Here is a 12,062-nt window from a genome sequence, read left to right on the forward strand (position 1 = left end):
CAGTTTTGTTCTAGCTCATCCTCTTGGTGATACGCATCAATTTGCAGCCCTTTTGGATCTTACATTTTTAAAGTATAACACAGAGAGCAAGGTTCTCAAAAGGTAGCTTTCACTTTTCCATGCTTACAGCCTAATCGGGCACACAAAGTGTGCAACATGCACTCACGTGCATGGACTGAGGCAGCATCCCAGGGATTCTGCCCATAAAATCTGGTAGAACTTTATTCATGTTCCGCTTAAAAAACATATTTAAAAATCTCAGCAATGTGGCAGGATGGTGACCCATTTTGGTTCCTGCCTAAAAGATTGATGACCCCCTGGTTTTTAATGCTAGATTGTAGCCTGCAGTCTAGTCCTCAGAGCACACAGGTAGCACAAAGGAATCACTTTGTTCTGTGCGCAGTGGTCTATGGATGTAATGTCTGCCTGACTAGTGTGTTTTTATACAGCTGGCTCAGTAAAGAAAAGCCTTATGTTGTAACATGCAGCCTGCCATACCCATGGGCTTAGCCAAGCACCTCAATACTGGGGGTGGGGGTTATAAGCAAATTGATTTGTTGGAAATTTTTAGCTGGGTTTTGAAATCTGATCCAAAATTGAGATTTGACCCATCAGATCTGCCTTTCTCGTTCCAATTAATTGGAAACACCTCTGCCAGTGCGCACGGGCTCCTGGCTCCACCTTGCTTCCTTTAAGAACCGGGATACTTAAAATAAGTAAATAAAGTCTGGGCAGTGGAACAACTCAGTGACTTCCTTCCTGCTCAGGCTACTCCCCTTATAAACCAGAGGGCAAATAGTAGTAAAAATCATAACCAATGCTGCATTCCCCTGCTTGCCCCCACACCTGCCTGAACCCGGATCTTTCCTTTCTCCACTTGCAGCACTTTAATGATACTTTTCCACTAAACACTCCATCCTTCTCAGTTTTTTTCCCCCTCTTTTCATTTGCTGGGGTGGTTTTTCCCTTCCATCCTGACACTTCCTGACATGTATAAACTGTATAAAAATCAGGGCAAAAGTCAGTGAGATCTGGCACATGTAACTCTGTGAGAACACTAGTCACCTTATCCCCAGGCCAGGCAGCACTCCTAGAGCAAGCTGATTCAGAGCAGCCCCTGCCTGGCTCTGGCAAAGCTGTGCTAGCAGGAGCACTTCCTTTCCTTTGCTCATCTCTCAGCTAGCAAGCACAATGCTCCAGTTGTCTGCCAAAAATCCAAGGAAGCAATTAAAATGATACGGGCTAATACTGGAGACTTCACAAGAACATCCCCATGAATGGACCATGGGGATGTTAACATGGGCTGTGTGCTATCCTGGAATAAGCATTGAATTCTGCGTCCTGTCATAGTAAATGCTGATAACTGAGCAGTTTCTGGGGCAAAAAAGAAAACTGAACAAAAGAAACAGCATCCTCAAAAATGTACCTCGCCATTTGTGTGGGTCTAAGCAAGGGGCCAGGGCAAAGGGGCTGGATAGCATTTCTTATTCTCCCTATAGTGATCCCCTCATGCCTTGAAGCAGATTTGTTGGCATGGGTTTTAGTATGTGTAACTACAAACCTAATCTGCCTAATGGTGTCATTCATAACAAGTCATGAAAAGAAATTAGATTTTTCCTTAGCATAGATTCTTTCAGGACAGGGTCTTGAGCTTTCCCCTCCCTAAGCACATGGCTTTGCTGGCACAAAAAATCTAGTCAAATGAGCAACTTTTTAAAATAAGCCAACAGCACGTCCCTACCTGCTTGGTGAATGAGTCAGTATATTGTGGGGGACTTGGATTTTAACAAATAATCAGCCTTGAGTTTTAGTGCAGTGGACCCAGGATTTCATGGCTTTGTGACACGGTGATTTATATGGTACCTCAGTGAAGAGAGAGACCTTTATATACTCTAAGAATAGTACAGTCTGCTCACTCTTGGTGACATTTATAGGTAGTAGAACAGGCAGGAACCATTTTCCCTGTCTGTAAAATAAATATTGTGTCAGTTCATTTAATCATACAAAGAAAAGATGCTTCTCTGACTTTTCAGTTACATGCTAGTATTAGCATTTCCCCTGCAGATCATTTCTGTGACACTTTGATTGGGCAGGATTTGGTCAAAAGTTGCTTTACAGTGTGGCAGTAGTGGCCTCTGGGAAGGGTTTAGCTGGGAGAGGATTTGGATGCAGATATCACATCTGGGCGTGGGATTCTTGTTCCACCTTTTTATTCAGAAAATCTTGATGGGACTGCAGGGCAAGACCCACTTTCAATCACATGCATGCTACCCTGCTGGGAGTCTGCAGGACGATGGGATCTTGCTTTGTGTGCACCACCGCCTTGGCTGGGCTTTGGAACGGCCTGTGTTCCTAGAAGATGCTTGAGGCCACTGCCTTGGTGCTCTGTCCCATATGGATGCTTGCCATGGCTGATGGCTAAAAAGCTGCTGCCAAAGGACACTAAGCAAATATGAAAAAGAGCATTCATGGGAGGTTCTTATAACAAACCATTCTCTAGCCCTCAGAACTGAACTTCAGTAGGAAAACAACAGGGAGGGCCACTTGTGGCACTGGAATACTGAGCAAGGCTCAAAGAAGCAAAGGTGCAGCCTTTTTCCTTGACACTGTTCATATTAATAATGAATAATGGGCACTTTTTATTATGACTTAAACCTAATGTTGCTTTCCAGTAAGAGATAGCATCAATATCACTGCAGTCCAGTATTTTACTATATAATGTACTAAACTGCCCGGCAGAGTGCTTATTTGTTTGATTAATTTTTGTTTTCTACAGAGGTTTGCTTTAAGCGAGACTTTAATCACAGTGTAGTCATTTAAGAATAAGTTATAGAATTATAGCTGTATAATATTCATTCTATGAGAAGTGGAGAGAGCAGATACATCATTCACATCCACTGCTCCTGGATGCCTTTATCACATTCAGATTGGCCAAAATTAATCTGCATTCTTTTTCACATTGCAGGTGCTTGAAAGATTATTTCAGAAGGGATTTAACGTGGCAGCTTCATGTGGCGGTGGGGTGGATTCCTCTCAGTTCAGTGAATATGTGCTGTGTCGTGAAGACAGAAGACCACAACCCACCCCAACGATCAGAATAAAGCAAGAGCCCCTGGACTAGAACCTCCCCTTTCCTCCTTTGTAACCGTAGAAGTGTTTAATAGTCCCTCGTGTGAAACACTAAGGATTTGCAAAACAGTATTAGCAAACAAATTTTGACTTTATGTTGCCAATTAGTGGTATTCTCAAACTACCTGTCACCTAGCCAGCCATGAAATGCATTTGAAAAACCAGTTGTTCGTTTTTCATGATGAAATCACTGAGCATGCTCAGCGTACCAGGCTTTGTGGGAACGTACTTTCAGCCAAGCAGCTGTGATGTTGATAAAAGCAAAGCTTCACAAAATACTGACCCTTGCTTGGACTTCTGCAGAAAAGACCTATTAAAGCAATTTGAATACGTCAGCTGAAGAAATGAATCTGACAGCTTTCCTGACTGCCTCTCCCATCAGCGACACAGTAATGTAGGATGCGGAGGCCCCCAAAAGGAAGATGGTACATTAAAAACTGCACTGAATATCTTCCCTGTCTGAATGCCACACCTGTCATATCAAACGTGCTTTCCACCTCCGTATGTTATGTTACACTTCTGTGATTGTACTCATTCATGCTAGCAAATGGCTTATTTTTATACATTTACAACTGAAATAACTGTGCACAGAATCAGAAAGGGACCAAGTCATAGTCATCTGGTGCTCAGTATTTTAAAAGCAATCGACAAGACTAATCCTGGCCAAACTTTGCAAAGGTAGGGATCTGGTAGCACAAGTTAAAGTAAAGCCACTTGACCCTGAACTACATAAGCCCAGGCCCCTGACACCCTTCTTTTAAAGCCAGTTTTGCTGTCTGTAACTCAGTTTCCAAGTCTTGCATTATCAGAGGAGCAGTCATTCTGCTGAGCAAGTTCTGTTCCCCATTTCTTCTTCACATACTAAATCTGTTTAGTGCCCATGTGCCAGAAGTGATGTTAAACATTTTGGATGCCCTCTGCTCTTCATGGCTCTGGAATTTTTACTATGTGATGCTAAAACCCTATTCTTTTCCTTACAGTTGGACAGGAGCAGGCCAACTTTTGTTTGGAGATTCTTTTCTACTAATTTGAAACTACAACTAAAATACTAATTCTGTACCTGCTCTCTGCCTGTGTACTTTTCTCTTTAAAGCCGCCCTTTGTCTGTTGGAGGTTACTGTTCCTTTAACGAGTACAGCATCAATCTTCTGTCTTATGCAGCTTCCTTAACTCAGGAGACAGCACCATGTTTGCAGGTGCAAGTATATAAATAGCATTCTGCTAAATCCTGTTTATTGCTGTTTAGCATGATTGGGTCCTCAATAACTAATTCACGTGTTAATCGCAATTTAGTTTCTCCCACGTTAATTTATAGAACACTGTTGTAGACACTGAATTTTAACTAAACTCTTTTTAGATGTATAAGTACAGCCATATAGAACAAGGGACAGAGTATGAAGCAGTCAGCAATATTTGACAATTCTCAGTCTCTAACTCCAAATGATTAATTAGGCAGAAATCAGGACTTAGAGGTGAAGACTAGAACTTTCAGAAGCGACAAGTGATTTTGGGGGCTCGAGCTGGAGTCTGTATCCGGGCCAGATTTTTGGATGGTGCTGTGCACCTGGGTCCCTCTGAATATCAGCTTCGCAAACCGGACACCTGAAAACACAAGTCTCTTGTGAGGATCTTAACATGGTTGCACTGGCCTGCTACCTTAGCAGAACAGTTGCCAGACACTTGGGCAAATCTGTCTCCTTTAAAGAGTTTTAAAGCTATTTTATTTTGTGGTTTTATACTCGTATGACACTAAATAAAATTGCTAGGTACTGCCATATTTGAATAGATGGCACGGCATTCACCTATGTAAGATATCTGTAGAATTGTATATTATACATTTAATATTGTAAAAAACTTAACGTATAATTGTCATGTATTTGTGTATACACATTTCTTATACAGTACTTCATGCCATAAACATTTCTGTAAAGTAAAAGATCAAAAACAAGCAAGTAGGGTGGAACACTCACTTTCTCTCCCACATTCTTAAAACAGGTAAGAAGGTTTGATTGCATCTCCTCTACCTTTTGCTCAGTTCATTACAGCTATCCCTTCAAAAAGAAGATTTATTTATTAGTTTGATACATTTTGTTCAATTTCAGGTCAAATTCCCCTTAAAACCATCAGCGCAGCTTTTTGTTTTAACCACATACAAGTTATGCTTACATCCTGAGAAGGAATATTCAGCATATGCTGTTCTGTTCATTAAGAGTTAGTTATTGGAGGGAAGTTCCTACATAACTCTATTATGTTTCAATAATACGGGCCCAATTCTGCTCTCCTCACTCAGGCAAAACTTCCACTCAAATCAACAGTAGTTATTGTCTCTGCACAGGATCTAATCATAAGGGCATTGATATTGAGCTCCTCCAGCAAGATTAAGGTCCCCCTGATGTGAACTAGAAATTGAAGGCACTTGTGTCCTTTCCCAAGGAATGCTTTAGTTGTATGCAGAGAATCATTTGGAGTATTTGTGGTCAGTTAGTTTGTTTTTCCTCAGTTTGGTGATCACCATATATTTATAGCTCAATAAAGCAGCTCCAGTACTTATAGCAGTTTGGTAAGGTGGCAGCATAAAAGGTTCCAGACTGCGCCAAGTGAGTTAAATGTGAACTTGAGATGGAAAGTTTGAGCCGTGACATCACAACATTAACTGCAAACTAGCAGTGAAGCAAGCAAGACATGTGGAAACAATCACTTTGTTAGGAGAAATATGCCTTTTTAAAAAGAAAAGTAAAGCTAGGACATATTCTTTTAGTTAGTGACTTCAGGTCACTTATTTAAAGTTTATTACAGTTTCATTTATATCTTTTGTACGTCTACCCCTATATTCTAAAGCAGCAATAGTAACAAAACAGATTTGATTTTTTTAAATGTCTGACCCAGTGCACCTTCAGCAAGATCATTGCTCAGTCATATAAAACTATCAAAGTATCTCCAGTAAAACTGTGGTGTGCAGACAGTGAATATTTTTAGTTTGAAGACTAAAAAGTAAACGTGGCTTGTTTTTTAATTTAATTTGACTGAACAAAATTGTTTGGATTCTCTCTGGCTGAGTACTGAAATTGTGGTTTTAAGGACTTCAGTCTCCTCTAGCACTTTTATATATACCCTTCTACACCACTGTACTGCCAAGTTTGACAAAAAAAGTGAAAGAAGAATGTTATGTTGTGCTCGTTAGCCAAATCTGTTTTAAATACATTCACTGGGCTGTATTTAATAGCTTCAACATCTGATGACAACTTTATCAGATGTTTGAAAAAGACTAAGAATCAGCACAACAGAACATTAAATATTCAATTTTAGTATTTCTTTGTGGATATTCTGTCCATATTTTATTGCAAAATGTTTCTGAACAGTGCTTACAAACTACAAGACAATGTGAAACTGAAATTCTTGTTTGATAAATTAATACTGTGCGTCACTCAAATGTGTTACTTTAGTAAATTGTTTATTTCTTTACAAAAGAAGTACAAATAAGGAAGTATGTTTTCACACAAATTGGGGTATTTACGAGTATGTACAGAAATCGTCAAAATAACATAATTCTAATAAACACAAGGTCTTTATAAACAATATGTACAAATTATCAGTACATTTAAAACATAATTTTACACTTCCTGGCCTTAAATACCTTATGAATAATCTTTTGGCTAAATAGCAGCAGTATAAATTTTCTTCTGCTTTTCATAAACCTTAAAAAATAATTAAAACTTTTGTTTTTAAAACTATTGGACAAATAGTTCTATTTGTGCTTTCACTATTGTTTTCCATCAAAAACAAAAAAACAAAAAACCAAAAATAATTGCCTCAAAAAGTGGCAAGCATAAACACATAGTAAAAATTAAAAATATAAATAAGCAAATGTTTCCCTTCCATGGTTTCAGATAACACTGTTATGTCTGAAGCATAATTGGTGCCCACCTGCTCACTCCCTACCTTAGCCAAAGCATACTGAAAAGATTCACACCAACTTCAACTGGCTTTGGTTCGAGGCCCTTAAAACTCCAATCCATCAAAACATTTCAGCACACGTGCAATTTTGCATACATAAAGTTATGCACATACTTCAGTGGTTTTCTGAATTGGAGTCTTAAGGTCCAACCATGCAAGGTAAAGTCAACTCTTGTCACTTCAGTGAGGACCCTGACAGTCTTGCAGGATTGGACCGTTAGGACTGAACACTGTTCCCCGGGCTCCGATGAGCAGGGCTGGCCCCTTGACAATATATCTTTACTGGGACTTGAAAAAAAACCAGGTAGCACACTAAAATCTTTACTGAACAATTTTTTTTAAAACCACCATCAAACCGTACACTTCACAATAAATAAATTAAGATTTTTTTTTTAAATAAAAAAGAAACTTTGATTCCTGTTAGTAACCAGCTGCTACAAATGTGCAAAAGGCTGAGTAGATTTTCAAAACAACTGGAAGCTAGTCAAGGTAAGTCAGCTGGGACCCAAATGCACAGATTTCATACACTTGGGATTTGGTTCAGCCAATGAGCATCATGTTGTGCAGTAAAAATAAAAACCCTAAATATGTAAAATATGCAGGAGTGTGCAGCGGCTATTTCTTTTAGCTGTGCAAAAAACTGCAAATATAACTAATTTAAAATAACAAGAGGCATCACTGTGGTTATTCAGTGAAAACAGCACTAGTAAATGGTAAAAAGAAACAGAAAACCTAGCAATGCAACAGAATATACTGCTAATAAAACCAAATGTCATGATTAGGTCCCGATCCTGCAAGCCCATCTTCTTGCAAGCTGCCCTGTGTCATCAATGTAATGACTTGGGTATGCTTTTGCAGTCTGGCCCTAACAATCTGTATAATTTTAGTGGCATTGAGACTGTGTCTAGCCTCATCTAAAAATGGCCAAATGCAGTAAGACATTAAGCACAGATTCCCCGTCAGTGGATTTAACCCCGTTGCACATTTTTCATTGCTTTATTTTTTACATAAGGGAAATTTATTGCATGGTCTGACAATGTTACTAAACAAATTACTGGAACGCTGACATCTGAAAAAAATAGAAGGCACATTAAAATGACAGATCTTCAATGCAGGCTGAGCTTCTCTATGAGGAAACCAGAATAATTCTTGGCCTTATTTAAGCAAAGCTCTGTAGAGCAGGAGAGAATGGCTTGTTTCTCTTTCCTGTTCCATGTAGAAGATGAAATCCCTGAGGTTTACACGAGTTATTTTTTGTCGTGCATACTGCCTGGATGAAGGAGTCCCAAAACCAGCCTGGCCTCCACTGGACATGCCCAAGACCTACAAAAGAAATGCAAAGCAAAGTCAAGGCTGTAGAGCTATATGAAGATTGGTTTTTGTTTCCAGATTCTATGGCTTCTAATTGCTGGAATATTTCTCAGAATCTTAAAACGAAGATAAAAACCTAATCCTGCAAGCATTCAAACACAAGCAACTATCCTATGGTGAGCACCCATTGTGTTAATACCAGCAAGGATACTTGGCTTTCAAGACCTGGCCTTGGCCCTGGTTAACTCCTCAACAGTCGCATTGCACCAGGAAAATATCTGACCCAATAAATTTCAAGAACATTTTCAGGGGCCTGCTTGGTTGAAGTAAATGAAACCATCATGGAGAGCTAATGTGTAATCCTATCTGATGTTCTTTGCACCCAGGACTAAAAGAAGGTGGGTGCCGTGTCTTTATTAACATACTGCTACTGTGGTAACCCAACAGCTGTTGAATCTCGGAGACCCAGATATCTTCCTCTGGGCTGCAGACACAAAGGCTTAATGTGGCATGAGACTGAAGCAATCTTGCTAGAGGCTACAATCAATCCTCTGCTGGTAGATGGACAAAATTATACAGGAGGGGAAATCTGGCATGAGGGGACGTCTGTTACTATGACACAGTGCACACAAATAATGGCAAAAATATTTCCAAAGCCACCTTCAATAATTCCTTTGCCAAATTATGGCTAATGGGACTCTAGGTTTATACCCCTACACAGAGATGAAATTCACTCTTAGTCCAAGAATGCCAGGTTCCCAATATCTAAGACCTCCAGGCCAGCATTTACAGATCCTGTACAAGAATGTTGTTCTAGAATGAAAAGTCTGGTCACTGGAACTTCAAATGGTTTTTCATCTACCTCAATTTAGGAAGCCATTGTTTTGAAAGTTTTCTTGTGGCTTTTGATTGATTTTTAAGAAAGAAAAATAAAGTCACTTGAAAAACATTACCTTTAAAAAGACCTAAAATATTTTGCAAAACTTCTGGAATTTTTTTTCAAAAGTTGGAGAAGTCTTTGAAACCCAAACTTACCTTGATCTTTCCATTCTAGCACATTATAAACATGACAATGCAATTTTAGTACTGAAGAGAGGGATGCTGTATTCACAGTATGAACATTATGGTTGATTCCTCTTACTGCATTTCCTTTTACTTCCCGGAACAGACAGATTTGCACTGATGGCTGTTCTGCTTACGAGTTATTTCTTCTCTTTCTGATCATTAAATCACTGCAATGAGGTAAACCCTGTTCTCCATATCCCCAAAGACTGAATGTAATGGAATGACTGTGGATGTGTTGTGGGGCAGGAGGGAGAGAGGCCTGCAACCCCTGTTTCACTACAAGGATTTGATCTGTGGCTCTCAGCTCCCCAGCATGGGTAATTTTTTGGGGGGGAAAGGACAGTGAATTCACTGATTCAATTGCTAGATCTCACTGCACAGAGGGAACGTGCTGCAGCTGCAGGGGCGGTTCGTTCCTTGTTCAAGCCTCGGGGCCTCCCCCATGCACAGCCCATTTACCCTAGCTGTGCTCTGAATCCTGGTTTCATGCCACATCATTTTGCATTCTTAGCAGGGAGCAGCACCATGTGATCATGTATTTTTACAGATCCCACATATACAAAAGCAATATCCACATGATAAACTGCAAAGCCATGCAAAGAGGCACATTTATCATACCTCTGACTGCCTCTACCTGTACTCTGACTGCTCATCCATTTCTGCAAGGGCCACTGCCATTATTTTCAAATCTCTAAAGAACCACCTTTTAATTCTTTCAAATCAACCTGATCCAGAAGTGTATTCCTTCCCGCTTTACCCTCAAATGGGAAATCTCCTTTCCCTCTCCCACAAATTGAGATCCACATAGCAGACAATGTTGGACCAGTGACAAATGCACTTTTAACAAAGGTGGAGATCCCAAACTCATGCCAATAAAAACTCTACAATGTATTATCATATATAAAAACTCTATACTGTATTATCATATATGTCAGTCTAGAAACTCACTACAAGCACCAATAAAGCATTAATGGACAAGCTTTCATTTTTTACTTCAGAAAAAGTGAAAAGAAACTGGTTTTGGTTTTTTTAATAATCTAAAACCATTAAAGCTAATAATAGCTCTGCATTTGCTGACCAAAGGAGCTGGAATGAAGATGATATAAATCAAATTCATTACATTTATCTTCTGAAGTAGTGAACTTTTGGTAGAAAGATCATAATTTTTTAGAGCTGGTATAGTAACTGTGACATTTGCAACATGAAAGCAAATTTTGTGTATTCATAGCAGCACCTATATTAAGATAAGCCACTCAGTTATCTAATAACATTCTGTAATTTAGTTTTACAACGTGGATTTTTATGAACAATTTCAGAAAACAAAACATGCTTTTAAATAGACCACCTAATAATTTATACCTACTACAATCCCTAATTTGAGACCAACTTTTGTTTGGTCTTGCAGTGTACTTAAAATTATTTGCAATGCTCTATATGGCAAACGCACACACTAAGAATTACCACAGATTTTTTTTAATTATCTACAAGAATGCCAACACAGTTCAAATTAATTGTCAAGAATAGTGGGACTGAAGTAATGCACATTTGTCAAAAACACATCACGGTTTTATCAGCGCGATAGATTTTTCATTAACCCAAACAAGCCCTGTGTTGTCTGTATCCATGGTAACTAATAAAACAGTTACAAAGATAAAAGCTCTAATAAAAACATAAATGGTTCAAAATTGTTTACATCCTTTATTTCATGGCCTGCCACGCCCAACCTATTACAGAACCATGCCCATACTCATGTGCATCACAACCACATTTTGTAAAGCAAGTAAATTCTCTATTTTTAATATGAGGGGGATTTAGAAGACAGGCTTTAGACCAGGAAAACATTTCATTTACATTTTGGTCTGTTCTGCCCTTTCATTTGGAAATGGTTTAAATCAGCTCTGGGCAACTTCCTTCCTCTACTCCCTATTGTATCCTCCCTCTCCTTTGTCCCCTCTTCTGTTGTTCTGCCTTGCTGCCTCAGTCCCACTCTGTTCTGCTGAAATTTATGAGAGCCAGGGGTGAATGATTTCTACTCTGCAGGCTGCAAATCTCCAAGGACAAGAAGGAAGCCGGCAGAGAGCAGTTGGCTTCTCCTCCAGTAGGCTCTACTCATTTTCTCCGTGCTTTGCATGCGTGTGGACTGAAAAGTTATACTCATCAGAGCAACTTTTACTTAGCAGCCACCGTGCACAAAACAGAATGGAAAAAGAGACCCACAGGATGCCACGTGCAGGAAGAAGACAGCACAGAAGATGGAGCGCTGCCATGTTCTCCATAATGGGGTGAGGCAAAGGCTAGTGAAGTGATGGGAGTCCATCAACTTTACCAGACTTTGGATCAAACCCCAGGTACGCACGGCAAATCACTGAACATCTATCTAAATCACATTAGATTGCCAGGTACATGTCAACTGGCTCAAACGTGTGACTTCTATCAGAGAAGCAGCAGAAGAGACGACCTCTGGGGTGTTACCGTGTTCAGGACATATTCGAGCTATTCCAAACTTGTTTCAAACATAAGGCAGCATTCGGGACACATCTCTGCTTCTCTGCTGTTCTTATAGTTGTCCCACATGAGTAAACAGATGCTGCAGGAAAGGTAGA

General features: G+C 39.6%; 2 protein-coding genes across 15 annotated transcripts in view; one reads left to right on the forward strand and one right to left on the reverse strand.

Annotated features, from left to right (window-relative positions):
• KCTD15 (potassium channel tetramerization domain containing 15) overlaps nt 1-6,860 on the forward strand; it is a 55,741-nt gene extending 48,881 nt beyond the window's left edge. For all 9 annotated transcript variants that reach the window (XM_059713866.1, XM_019492901.2, XM_059713867.1 and 6 more), the window contains one exon: nt 2,966-6,860. In XM_059713866.1, coding sequence (XP_059569849.1) covers nt 2,966-3,121 — 156 coding nt within the window. In that variant the 3' untranslated portion in view covers nt 3,122-6,860. The remainder of the gene's footprint in view (nt 1-2,965) is intronic.
• Nucleotides 6,564-12,062, reverse strand: part of LOC102562823 (transcription initiation factor TFIID subunit 4) — a 214,010-nt gene continuing 208,511 nt past the window's right edge. For 3 of the 6 annotated variants that reach the window (XM_019492905.2, XM_019492906.2, XM_019492904.2), the window contains exon 15: nt 6,564-8,406. In XM_019492905.2, the coding sequence (XP_019348450.2) occupies nt 8,239-8,406 (168 nt within the window). In that variant the 3' untranslated portion in view covers nt 6,564-8,238. The remainder of the gene's footprint in view (nt 8,407-12,062) is intronic. The other 3 variants (XR_009455289.1, XR_002091939.2, XR_009455290.1) reach the window with 2 other exon arrangements.

Source organism: Alligator mississippiensis, chromosome 10, assembly GCF_030867095.1.
Source record: "Alligator mississippiensis isolate rAllMis1 chromosome 10, rAllMis1, whole genome shotgun sequence".
In the NCBI taxonomy this organism is placed as follows: Eukaryota; Metazoa; Chordata; order Crocodylia; family Alligatoridae; genus Alligator; species Alligator mississippiensis.